This window comes from Rana temporaria, chromosome 4 (genome assembly GCF_905171775.1).
Source record: "Rana temporaria chromosome 4, aRanTem1.1, whole genome shotgun sequence".
Classification (NCBI taxonomy): Eukaryota; Metazoa; Chordata; class Amphibia; order Anura; family Ranidae; genus Rana; species Rana temporaria.
The window spans coordinates 288,688,408-288,702,627 of record NC_053492.1 but is presented as its reverse complement, the minus strand read 5'-3'; the positions used below and the strand labels follow the sequence as shown (position 1 = coordinate 288,702,627).

The following is a 14,220-nucleotide window of genomic DNA, read 5'->3' as shown; positions in this document are numbered from 1 at the left end:
TGTGGGTCCCCCCTCCCCTCAGCACAGCTGTGTCATATGATATGCTTCCCTGCCAGTTCTCTGCTACTTCTTTCTTCCCCCCGCCATGCCCCTCTATAGTGTGTACTTGTTTCTCTCCAGAGGCACTAAGTGTAATTTCTGTCTGTTGCCTCATTTCTCTGCTATCTGCATGAGTTGCATCTGACAAGTTTTCCTGACACCAAGAAAAAAATGGTGACGGGGGGGATCTCCAGCAGATTGGCAGTCTCAGCTCTGTTCCTGTGTGTTTGTGTGAAGAAGTGTGTGTCCCTTACCTCCATTCAGCCCTCAGAGCTCTCCTCACTGACCTGCACGTTTTTTTATTTCAGTTCAGACAAGCTTTGTAAAATCTGGGACTTTGAATGGATGTAGATAAGACTTCTGTGTATCACCTGAGACCCGTCACTTCACTGGGTATATGTAAGGCCCCGTACATACGACCAAACATGTCTGCTGAAACTGGTCCGCGGGCCAGTTTCAGCAGACATGTTCGGTCGTGTGTAGGCCCGAGCGGACAGGATTCCAGCAAACATTTGCCCGTCGGGCCTTTTCCCAGCGGACAAATATTCCTGGACTTGTTTTAAGTCCGCTGGAATCCTGCCCGCTCGGACATGTTCGGTCGTCTGTACAGACCTACCGTACATGTCCGAGTGCCCGCCATCCCTCGCATGAGTCGAATGACTTTGACGCATGCGTGGAAGCATTTAACTGGCAGGCCCGCCCACATCGCCGCGTCATCGTCGCGGCGACACCGTGGACACGCCCCGCGTATTGTTTACGCACGGATTTCTGTACGATGGTTAGTACAGCCATCGTACAGAAATCCCCGGCCAGACATGTACGGTGAAAACGGTCCGGCGGACCGCTTTCATCGTACATGTTTGGTCGTCTGTACACGGCCTTAGGGTTTACAACCACATTAACTGCATGCAGGTCCATCAAGACTGTCATTAAGTTCACCAACACTTCTTAACCACTTACGGACCGCCCGCCGCAGGCCTATGACGGCTGTTTGAAGAGGAATACCGTTGTTATGGTAGCATCTAGCTACCATAACCCCGGTATCCTCTTCTTCAGCGGGCGGTCCACTACAAGATAAAAGTGGTCTCTGTGGCAGATACAGTAATAAAATAAATATTCGCTATTCTAACACTGAATCGCCTCTCTGCCAATCAGTAGCATGGGTCTGATACCCATTTCCAAATTGGCTGAATAGACAGGCGATCCTATTGAATGCCTAGGAGGAGGGATATGCACGGCGGAGGCCACCTTGATAAACAGGAGGAGAAAGGAAGAAAGATGCCACTTGCCGGACACGCTGCCTGCCCGCCCGTTTCCTAGTACCTAGATGGGGTAAGTGTGGGGCTTTGATGTCCTGCCCGTCCTCCTGGGGGGGGGGGGGGCTTGCCACTGCCAACCTCCCTACTGACAGGGGGTTTGAGGGGCTACCGCCCCCACCCCCCCAAAGAAAAGAAAAAAAAACACCAGCAACCACCAATACCCAGGAACAAATCTGTACCCTACTCCATTGGTTTGGCATCTGATTCTTTACTTTTGCATATTTGTGTTAAGAAAAAACGGTGCTTTTATGGAATAAATGTATAGATGAACACTGACAGAATTTATTAAAGATTGAAATACAAGATGACATGTTGGCTTAAAAGCCTGCAAGGGCTCTAATGTGTTTCATACAGGGAGCACTTCATCATAGTTATGCCATCATATGACCTTGAATTTCATCTTCAGTAATCATGTCCAGTCAGCATTAATACTTATACAGTATTTACTGATTATTTATGTCTCATTGCTAAATTGTTGTAGTCTTCATAGCCTGCACAGGTGATTTGCTGTTGAATTCCACTGAGTTTGTAGCTAGAGCAGTTTAATAATAACTTGTTAAAATGAATTAATATTTGGTAATAATTGTCATGGATCAGTGCTTACCAAGCACTAATACATAGCGCTACCCCCGTAGGAGCTGCTGGATAGGATGGGTCCCCTGTTCTTTTCCTTAACCCAGTGTTAATTTTGGCAGCAAATTTCAATTTTGTTTTAGTCTTCGTCTTTTGACTAAAATGCCATTTTATTTTAGTCATCTGCAATTGTTTTAGTTTTATTCATATTTATTCTACTAAAATATCCAGTACATTTTAGTCAATTAAAACTAATTTTAGTCATCTAAAATCTATTGGGTTTAGTTAAATTGTGATGCATTATTTAAGCATTTCTCTATAATTTCCAAACTCATTATATACTTCTGGAGTAAAAAGAAATTAATATTGTTATTATTTATGTTATTAAGGTGTTACTAAACCCACAACAGTAAAATCGGTCTGAATATGCAGCATATCATGCTTGTTATACTCACTGTGGAACTTAAGGGGTTAATCCTCTGCATTGTTTAAATAGGGTGACCACATTTCCAAACTACAATTCAGGGACACCCCCCTTCCCAAAAATCAGCTTGTGAGTGAGTGAGTGAGTGAAAACCTTATATAGCGCAACACATGCAAACTGAATCGCCCCTGGGCGCTGAATCAATTCCATGCGTAGAGCCCCTTTGACCTCAGAAGAGATGGGTTTTAATCTTTCTCCTGAAGGCCAAGTGGTTTACCTCCAACCGAATGGTGGTTGGTAGATCGTTCCACAGACGAGGTCCCTGGACTGCAAATCTTCGATCTCCTTTGGACTTGTATCTGGCTTTGGGTATCGAATAGATTTTGATTGGTGGATTGCAGAACTCGATTGGGGTTGTGAGCTTTTAGTTTTTCGCATAGATATTGGGGAGCGTTGCCTTGAATACACTTATGTATTAGGCAGAGTGCGTTGAAAGTGATTGTCTTTTACTGGCAACCAATGAAGGGATCTCAGTGAAGGTGAGATTGATTCCCATGTTTTTTTGCTGGTCTCTAATCGAGCGGCCATATTTTGAACGACTTGCAGACGAGTGATTTGGTATTTGGGGAGTCCGAGATAGAGGGCATTTGCATAGTCAAGTCTGGAATTGATAATTGTTCCCACCATGACTGCAATGTCTTCTTTCGGGATAAAGGGGGTGAGTCTGCGTAGTTTGCGCAGCAGATGGTGCGATCCGCTGACTACTGACCCTATTTGTGCATCCATTGTCATGTTGGTGTCGAAAATGTAAGCTTGTGCTGTAACGAATCACAGCACAGTGATTGGACACAAGAGGCAGGATTTAAGATTTCTCCAATCACAAACAGGGGGTGGGAATTGTGCTCCTCCAGGCATTCCCGGCCAGGACAAGTTCTGTTATTGAGTAAAGCGGTGATGTGGCAGCCTTTTTTGGGGGCATCAGATTGGCCCGGGGGGGGGGGGGGGGGATGGATGTGTCAGTTTTATTCCGGGACAATGTATCGTCCCGGAATGACGGTGCTCGGGACAGACCTGCAAAATACGGGACTGTCCCGGGGCAATCCGTGACATGTGGTCACCCTATGTGTAAAACGGCTGTTTTATCCTGTATGCACAGATCCTCCCTCTCCTGCACTGTCTATCTGGGGAAGGTCAGCTAACACAGGCAGAGTATCCAACCTGCACATGCTCAGTTGTGTCTTTTATGATGGAGAGAACAATTTCTTGTTCTCAGAGCTAGCCATTTCACATGATATTGACATCACACATGTGGGCTTGTATACAGGCAGTAGTGAAAATCTCCTCCTAACTGCTGTTAAGCGAGGCACGCTAAGGACTCAAGTCGCTTGCCTGCTGGGAGCGTAAGCAGGTGGAGCTCCAGGGAAACAAGAAATTCACATGGGTAAAAGTCTCTGCCTCACATTTTTATTCGTTAATGAAAACGGAATTGATTTTCGTCATAGTTTTCGTCAGTGGACGAAAATGTGGTGTACTTTTCATTTAGTTTTCGCCACTGTAAAAATGCTGCTGATGAAAATTTTTACTTTTTTGTCAAACACTGCCGCAACCCTCTCAAGAACCTCAGCCCCTCTGACACACTAGGTTGAGTATCACAAGATTTCACTGAAAGTGATATTTAGTACCCAATAGTAGGTTATATCAAAGAGAATAGGCACCAAACCAGGTAGTAAAGGCAAACCTAGCATATTGTCACCCAATATGGTTGAGAACCAGGCAAGTATTGTTTAACAATTGTAATAACACAATTTAGCATACAAAGCAATTAACAGTAGGGACTAGGCATAAGATGACATTTAGCGTCTAGATTAGTACTGACAGTAGCAAGGTCACCTCAAGTGCAGCAGTAAGCAGTAGTACAGTTGAATCTACTGAGTGCTGTACCTATATTGTCAGAGCATATTTATGGTGGTAATGCAAGTCCAATTCCAACTGTATGTGCACTGTCCAAAATAAAATGAGGATGGTAGCGGAGGGGACAGAGGAACAAAGGGGGCTTACAGAATAATTATTACAGAAAGAGCAGTCCTTTAAGATGTTTGTCTGCCAGCTATCGTTGGGGCCATTTAAGGGCATTGGTGCACTTAACAGTCCCAGTTAAAGTGGTTGTAAAGGCAGAAGATTTTTTTTATCTTAAAGGGGTTGTAAAGGTTTGTTTTTTATTTTCTAAATAGATTATTTTAAACTAGTGTATTGTTGGTTCACTTACCTTTTCCTTCAATTTCCCTTCTAAATGTTTTTTTTCTTTGTCTGAATTTCTCACTTCCTGTTTCTCCTCATTAAAGTGGATGTAAACCCACTCTTATCCTTTCTAAACTACTGCCATACTGCTGATCTATAAGGATATACATGCCAGCTGCATGTATCCTTACCTGTCAAATGTCTCCCCTCTGTCTGTTATAAGAACTGAAAAACTTCAGATTCTGTGGGTGGATCTGTTGTCTGGAGCTCTGTGGGTGGAGTCGTGATGTCAGTAGACTCCCCACCCACCTTTACACTCCCCTTGTCAACATGCATTTTTTCCTATGTATTCCTTATGCCGCGAACACACGGTCGTTTTTCGGCATGAAAAAAAACGAAGTTTTTCCAACTTCATCATTAAAAACGATGTTGCCCACACACCATCATTTTTGAAAAATGATGAACAAAGCGCGGTGACGTACAACACGTACGACGGCACTCTGAAGGGGACGTTCTATTCGCCTTTGGGCTGCTTTTAGCTGATTCCTTGTTAGTAAAAGACGATTTGCGCTTTTTTGTCTGTTACAGCATGATGAATGTGCTTACTCCATTATGAATGGTAGTTTTACCAGAACGAGCGCTCCCATCTCATAACTCGCTTCTGGGCATGCGTGGGTTTAAAACGTCGTTTTAGCCCACACACGATAATTTTTTAAAACCCGAAAAAAGAATATTTTTCAGAAGCCGAAAAACGATGTGAAGCCCACACACGATGATTTTAAATGACATTTTTAAAATGCCGAAAAATGACCGTGTGTACGTGGCATAACACTAAATTCTGCTATGATCACTAACATCCAGTCAAAATCCAGAAAAGTAACCACATGACTTCAGAAGAGGAGTGGGGGTGGGAATTAAAAAATAATGCCTGTCTCCAGGCTAGTGCATGAGATATGTAAATAACCTGTCACTCACAGCAAGGGGCTGGAACGGCCTAAGGTTTTTCTCTGTAAGTCCGTTTTATTTCACTGAACAATAAAAGAGGATTGCTCAGAGCTGGATTAACTCTGTGTGGGAAGACTGGGCACAGATGATAGGAAATATTATACTGTACATTGTGACATCAAAAAAATAAATAAAAGATTTCGGGTTTACATCCACTCTAAGCTTGCCCCCATCATTCAAGCTGTTCTGGCTGTGGGTTAGTCAGCCAGAACAGCTTACTTAGGAACAGGAAGTTAGAAATTCAAAAAGAAAGAAGAAAAAAAAAAGAAAAAACACATTTAGAAGGGAAATCGAAGGAAAAGGTAAGTGAACCAACAATGCACTCGCTTAAAGGAACCTATTTAGAAAATAAAAAACAAACCTTTACAGCCCCTTTAATGCATTCTATACATTAAGATAAAAAACCTCTGAGCAGCAGCCCCCTTCAGTCCCCCTAATACTTATCTGAGCAGCATCTCGATCTAGCGATGTTGCAGAAGAGCCTTGGCTGTCCAGGACTCTCTCTCCTGATTGACCGAGACACAGCAGCAGGTGCCATTGGTTCCCGCTGCTGTCAATCAAAGTCAGTGAGCCAAAGGGGACAGGCTTTTGTGTCTTAATGGACACACAGAACAGCTGCTCGACTCGAGTGACCCCATAGCAAGCTGCTTGCTGTGGGGGCACTCAGCAGGAGGGAGGGGCCAGGAGCACCAGCGAAGGACCCGAGATAAGGAGGATCTAGGCTGCTTTGTGCAAAACCACTGCATAGAGCAGGTGATTATAACATGTTTGTTATTTAAACTTGTAATATTTTAACCTGCATGCAATATAGGTACAGCATAGGTAAGGTAAAGTCTTGGCACAGGTGCAAGGCACTGTAGATGTGGTTTAGATGTGCTAAAGGTTTGGTATAATGCGGTATAGGGTTGATGTAGGTGCAGTGTAGGAAATTCTGTTAACATATAATAAAGGAAGAAAAAAAACATTACTTTTTTCTCTTTTTTTTTTATATTAAGACCCCTTTCACACTGAGGAGTTTTTCAGGCGGTACAGCGCTAAAAATAGCACTGCTATACCGTCTGAAAAACTCCTGCCCAGCAACCTCAATGTGAAAGACGGAGGGCTTTCACACTGAGGCGATGCGCTGGCAGGAGAGATCTTTGGAGCGGTGAGAGGAGCGGTATGTATACCGCTCCTTCACCGCTCCTTCCCTCCTTCCCACTTAAAACAACGGAGACTTACGCCGGTCGGATCTAATAGAAATCTATGCGTAACTGATTCTAAGAATCAGGCGCATAGATACGACGGCACAACTCAGAGATACGACGGCGTATCTGGAGATACGCCGTCGTATCTCCTTTGTGAATCTGGGCCTTAGTTTTTTTCTGCTACAAGTTTTCCTCATTCTGATGACCAGTATCATTCAAACCCCTTCTGAGCCCAGGTCATCCTAGAACCATGCAACCTGTGTCTGCATAGTACAAGGAGAAGCAGCAAGAAATTAGCTCATCTTTTTGTCCTTTTGCTTTCTCTTCCTATCAGAATTGCTTCTTGTCAGTACATGAACTTCTTATACAGCTTTGTCCTTTAAAGCAGCCCATACATGAGTCAGTTTTTTTTTCACACTGACACTAATGCCGCGTACACACGATCATTTTTCGGCATGTAAAAAACGACGTTTTCCAGCCACTAGAAAAAATAATGTTTTTTCCCACTTCATCATTAAAACGGCCTTGCCTACACACGATCGTTAAAAAGAAAATGCTCTAGCAAAGCACGGCGACGTACAATACGTACAACGGCACTATAAAGGGGAAGTTCCATTCGGATGACGCCACCCTTTGGGCTGCTTTAGCTGATTCCGTGTTAGTAAAAGACGATTCGCACTTTTCTGTTTGTTACAGCGTGATGAATGTGCTTACTCCATTACGAACAGTAGTTTTACCAGAACGAGCGCTTCCGTCTCATAACTTGCTTCTGAGCATGCACAGGTTTTTAACGTCGTTTTAGCCCACACACGATCATTTTTTACAACCCGAAAAACGACATTGTTTTAAACGTTGGTAAAAAATGCAGCATGTTCAAATTATTTTTTTGACGTTTTTCAGAACCCGAAAAATTATGTGAAGCCCACACACGATCATTTTAAATGACATTTTTTTTAAACGTTTTTTTACATGCCGAAAAATTATCGTGTGTACGCGGCATAAGGCTTGGTTTTCTCTACTGCGACCTGAAAGTTGTATGACCTATGATGTAACTTTGCCAGATGACTTCCTTAGTGATTTGCTTGGGACCGGATGCGACTTGAGTACTACTTTGATGCGACTTTGAAGCAGCTTGCAGGGAATGCCTGGGTAATCTTCCTGTAATGTAAGATCCAAATTACGTGAATATAGATGATGATCCGGCTTGGAGGTGACTTCCATTAAAAGTCAATGGGCACAAGTCGGAATGAAATCACCTTGAAGTAGTACAGGAACCTTTTCTAAAGTCGTAGCGACTTAAGTAGCGCTAATTAAGACAGCTCTTATTAAATAACATGGGATGTCACATGTCATGCAACTTGGGGTCTCACAAGTTGGATCCCAAGTAGCAGCAGTGTGAGCGCTTAATATCAACATAAACCAAGCCCTGATCTAGCTATTTTTTATTCTGTTGTATTCTTCTTCTTTTTTTTTTACATACTTTTGTTTTTATAGACATCTTCTCTGCAGAAGGAGACAATTTTATTATTTTCCTCTTCACAGAGAAAAGAGATGCAGGGGAAGTGCCTAAGGGTGATCCTTGTGATTGGCTATCAGTGATTACACGATCAGGAGCTGGTCCTCCCAGGCTAGGAGCTTTCAGTGACAGCTTAGTGACAATGCTAGGGCATGCAATTGAGCTTCCAGCACAAATACAGGTACATATGACCCCCCAAAAGAAGGTCCAATTACATACCTAACTTTTATATCTGCCTTTAGATCAAGTTTAGGTGTACGCCAGCCAAATAGGATCTGGGCTGCTTTGTGCAAAACCACTGCACACAATGGGAAAGTATAACATGTTTGTTAGTTAAAAAAATTACAGTACACAATACTTTTTTTAAATCTTAATACAATATGTTGGATTATGTACTAAACGTATGCAATATTAATAAACAAAGTAATTTATGTTATTTGGTTGACTTAGGTGACCTTTTTTGAACATTGTGGACTCCATTCACAAAGCGGTATTTTTTTGGGCATTCATTAAAAAATGCTACTAAAACACTGCATTCACTAGTTTATGAAGTAATGCCTTAATTTAGAAGTCAAAACCTGCAGTAATTTACCTCTGGCGGTAGCCGGCGTCCTTAACAAACACGTAAATACCTGGTTGGTAAGGAACGGACGGTTGCCGATGTCCTTAACAACCAGTAAACAACATGGTTGTTAAGGAGCGGGCGGCCACTGCATCCTTAACAACCAATGAGTCATCAGCTGTCAGTGCGATCCCTGCTGACAGCTAAATGTAAAAAAAAAATAGCTGGCATTGAAAAATTAAGATTTTTTTAAATAAAAAATAAATGGTGCGGGGTCCCCCAAAATCCAAACCAGACCCTTATCTGACCATGCAGCCTGGCAGGTCAGGAAAGGGGGGATGAGCAAGCCCCCCCCCTCTTGAACCAGGCCACATGCTGTCAACATGGGGGATGCTTTGGGGCACTATGCTTTTTTTTGATGAATGAGTAGGGATACCCCTACTCATTCACATAGGGGGGGTGGGATCTGGAGGCCCCTTGTTAAAAAGGGATTCCAGATTCCCATAAACTCCCTGCCCAGGGTCCCCCACAACCACAGGCAAGGTTAGTGGGGAAGAGGCCTTTGTCCCCATCAACATGGCCGAGCCCCCCTGCCACAAAAGCCAAAACACCCTGGCATGGGTGTGCAGACTCTTGCCCCTACCCCAACCCTTTTGGATAAAGACCTGGTAATGGATTGGGTATGAACTCATCAGTTGTCGAGGACAAGGCAGACGCCCGCTGCTTAACAACCATGTTGTTTACTGGTTGTTAAGGATGCCCAACATTGTACAATAATATTTTGATTTAAAATCATGTTACTAAACAGAAAACAACTCAAAGTAAAAAAACATAATAATATGTATTCACATGTGTTTGTTCTGCAGTTATGAAGCAACTTCCTAGAATGACACATTGGTGGATCTCTTTAGGTAATGTTCTCTTTGGTCCTTACTCTGGATATTTCATGTAAGCAATGACAACAACTGAACATTGATAACCTAACTCCAGTTAAAACATTTACTGTATTTATTGGCATATAACACTCACTTTTTTTTTTGAAAATAGAAGGTAAAATGTGCCTGCGTGTTATATGCAGGGGGCTATGGAACGTTTTTTTTTTCCTGAAACATCTCTCTTAAAGTTATATGCCGATAAATACGGGTATCTATTTTTTTTAGCTGAGAAGGGGAGGACTAGAACTTCTGTCAGTGTTTTGCAGTCTATGTCTCTGCTGGGTATATTTCCCCTTTTCGATTTCTTGATGGCCAAACAAGAAGTGAGGACATTTCACTAATAGGGACACAGACAAGAATGAATAACAAACAGGGGTGTTCAGCTTTACCCAACCTACTTTAAACAAAATGTTTTAATACTGTAAGTGCCACCCCTGGATATATTTTGTTTACTTACTGTCTATACATATAGGTTGATTTACTAAAGGCAAATAAACTGTGCACTTTACAAAGTGCAATGTCACTCTGCAAGTGCAGGTGCTCCAGAGATTAATAAATGGGGTAAAGCTTCACTTTGCAATGAGTACCCAATCACTTGCAAGGGAAATAAAAGAAACTGCATTTTTGCTTGCACATGATTGACTGGTGGAAGTCATCAGAGCTTCTGCTTATTTTCTAAGCTCTGGAGAAACTGCACTAAAAGACTAAAATAAAGCTTTACAGGAGTTGTTTTAGGATCTTTGGGTTGACATTGGTACGTTTGCTCACATTAGCTTGTTAACGCCCCCCCCCAAGGCTCTACCCACATCCTTACCTTTATGCCCAGCAGTGTTGTCACCTGGAATATTCTGCCTACTACAGTATTGTTAAAATATGTGGCGGCTGGTGCTCCATCGGTCGGAGGGGGGGGGGGGGGCTTACAGTATCACTGTGGTCACGGCTCAGCAGACAGATTGCCGGTGTGATCAGTGCAGGGACGTCCTCTCCATCAGTGCACAGTGCTGCCTGCTCATGAAAGGAACCCGGCAGGGCAGGGAGAGAGAGAGCGTCTCTCCCTCATGTTTGAATCAATCCAGCGGTGGATTCCCTCCTTTGTGTCCCAGTTTCCGTGTCCCCCCTCTTTCTTCTTCTCCCAGCAAATCGGGTCTTTGGACTCCCGGGCACCGATTCCTGATTGGTTGGCAGGAGAAACAGGAAGACATTAGCGAAAATTAATTTGCTAATGTCACCCAACTGGGTGGGCTCGGGGCACAGTGCTCTGCGCCCCGAGCCCACCCTTTTTTTAAGCCAATTAGAGCCTTAAACTCTAATCATGTGTCTCTCTAAAAAAAAAAACCCTATTGAAATTTGTGTGTCCGGAGCCCTGCACGTAGATTAGGGTGCCGGACACATGGATGGGGGGGGGGGGCGGCACCAGTGCTTCAGATGCTGATCCCTATCTGGCTGATGGTGTTCTGACATGCCTATTTGATCTCTATTACCTGAGATCCTTTTTTCTTTGATGAACAGAAAATCTTACCTGCAGACAAGTTGTCATTCTGTTTTAATTGTGGATACCGGGAATTGTGAAGCTACTCCGATCATTTTTTTAAAACCCAAATTGCTTGTTTAGGACATTGTATCCAGGGGTCAAGTCCTAGGAAAAAAAGTGTGGGAACTCCCACCCAAGATCCACTACCCCACCAAAAAAAAAATGATACGCTCATATGCATAATTACTAAACCGCATGTTTTTTTTTTTCAATCCACTGTACCTTAGTAATCCTTTATGTTACTGGCCGCTTCCTGTATTTGGATTCATCGGGTAGTGTGCAGGTATTCCGTCACTTCCTCAATGCCGCAATGTCTCCTGGGAGCTTTTGTCATTTTTCCCAGGAGACATTGTGGAGGTCTTTCCTACGAGTTATCGTGGGATTTAGAAAGAAGCAAGTTCTTTTTAAATCCTGCGATAACTCGAGCTGGGCATCGCCGCTTAGTGAAGGATTGGCTCGGGCGGCTCGGCTGCTCTCGGCTGCTCTAGTCCTGCAAAGGGAACTGAGTTCCTGCTGTGAAAAAAGTGCAGGAACTCCGTTCCTACGCGTTCCCGCAGGACTTGAGCCCTGATTGTATCTATATGCTCTCATTTAAGGTTTTTCACTCATTAACACATTTTCACCTCATTTATGTGGTAGCGCACTATTTTTGTTTTACACTTTTATGGACTGAATATTTAAGGTGTTTTAGTTGCTGCACCACTTCACTTATGTTTGTTTTTGTTTTTTTCAATTTCTTTATTTTTCAACATTTTCCATTTTATACAGAGCATATGAATTGACATTAATTTAACATAGGAGGTCAGTATATAGTCAAATAATTAAGTTAAGCATTACTCCTTTTCCAACCCTCTCTCAAATAATTAAAAAAAAGAAAGTATTAGGACAAGAGGAAACTATACAGCACAAAATCTAAATTCTAATTACTAAGAACCAGTACATCCCCTCATCCTCTGCCTCCCTACGGAACAAGAATCTAGAGAATGAGAAACTGGATCCCTACATCAGTACAAAAAGAGGGGGGGAAGAGAAAAGGGGAAAGAGAAGGACAAATGAAAAAGGGCCACTTAAGGCAGTGTCTCCCCTCTCAGTGTCCTGCCGTGGGGCGACGCTTCCCACGACCCGACCTTTATCCCTCTTAACCCTAATCCTCTCCACTCCTTCTCCCACCTCTATACCTCTCAATCCTACCTATCTGTCTTCATACCCCTGTACCCCCTCCCTCCCCCCAAAAAAAAAAAAAAAAGGAGAAAAAGGGAAAAAGTAAATAAATAAATAAATAAATGGAAAAAAAAAATTAGACCCCAACTAAAAACAAAACCCCAAACAAATATATTTCCTCTCTCTCCTCCTCCTCCCCTAGTCCCCCCCAGTTAGTCCCCCACTCCCCTCCAACTGAATTAAATCATTCCATGGTGACCAAATTTTAGTATATCTTTCTCTTTTTTTCCTACTTGTCCATATTAGCTCTTCCATTCTATTTACTTCTTCAACCTTACTAAATGTTTGGTTTTTTATACCATCTTGATCATCATTAATTTGCAACACATTTGTTCACTTGTTCATTTATTTATGTATTTAGTTTTATAGGGTTTAGCGCAGATTTTTGTTTTCTTTTACACTGTTTGATACCATTGCCTGGATTTAAACCAAGGATGCCATGTTACTGGCATGTTGAAAGGCATGGCCAGTGCCTCATAAAGATATCTCTTCAAGAGTCCAGCTGACTTTTAAAAGGGTGTTAGTTTTGAGTGATACTGATATTGTCAGGAAGACATCTAGGGCCAGATCCACAAAGAGCCAGCGTAACGTAAACATTCCCATTTAAGTTACACTGCCTTAAAATTTCTACCTAAGTGCCCGATCCACAAAGCACTTACCTAGAAATTTTCGGCTGTGCAAATTAAATTCCACCGGCGCAAGGCGTTCCTCTTCAAATGGGGGCGATTCCCATTTAAATTAGGCGCGCTCCCGCGCCGGCCGTACTGCGCATGCTCGTGACGTAATTTTCCCGACGTGCATAGCGTGAAATTACGTTACGCTGAGCTTTGTGGATCGCGCCGGGTCAATAAAGTTGCTTTGGAAAAAAAAAAAGATACGGCGAAAAAAAAAAAATTTAAAACAAAAAAAAAAACGCGTCGCTGGACAGAAGGGTCTGCTTTTACAAGGTGTAAACAGTTTACACTTTGTAAAAGCAGCTCTAATTTTACGATTGCAAACTAAAACTTACGGAGAAAAAACGAAGCTGAAAAGCTTCGTGGATCTCCGTAAGTGCTAATTTGCATACCCAAGGCGGCATTTCGACGTGAAATGCCCCCAGCGGCGGATGCGGTACTGCATCCTAAGATCCGGCAGTGTAAGTCCCTTACACATGCCGGTTCTTCTGTCTATCTCTTGGAAACTGATTCTGTGGATCAGTTCCAAAGATAGAAACAGGGATACGACGGTGTATCAGTAGATACGCCGGCGTATCCCTTTTGAGGATCTGGCCCCTAATTTCTAAAAACTCTTCATGCATGACATGTAATGTCTTGGAAATACTACTAACTAGAGGTAGACCGATATGGGTTTTTCTCTGGCCGATGCTAATGCCGATATTTAGAAATTGGGGCGGCCGATGGCCGATATATAATGCCAATTTTTGTGGCCGATATTTTAGGCAGATGTCACTCTAGCACACACTTGATGTCCTCAGTACATATGGCACTGGTTGGTACTGGCAGGTGGCACTGGTTGGTGGCACTGGTTTGGAACTGACAGATGGCACTGGCAGGTGGCACTGGTTTGGAACTGACAGATGACACTGGCAGGTGGCACTGATTGGCACTGGCAGGTGGCACTGGCTGGCACTGATTGGCATTGGCAGGTGGCACTGGTTTGGGACTGACAGA

The 14,220-nt window shown here is 43.1% G+C and overlaps 1 protein-coding gene across 2 annotated transcripts in view; it reads left to right on the top strand.

Moving 5' to 3' along the window:
- Positions 1 to 14,220, top strand: part of TMEM244 (transmembrane protein 244) — a 39,679-nt gene that overhangs the window by 20,188 nt on the left and 5,271 nt on the right. Inside the window, exon 5 of one of the 2 annotated variants that reach the window (XM_040347497.1) lies at positions 9,730 to 9,774. The exons of the other annotated variant lie outside the window; for it this stretch is intronic. Coding sequence (XP_040203431.1) covers positions 9,730 to 9,774 — 45 coding nt within the window. The remainder of the gene's footprint in view (positions 1 to 9,729; positions 9,775 to 14,220) is intronic. 2 annotated transcript variants of the gene reach the window in all.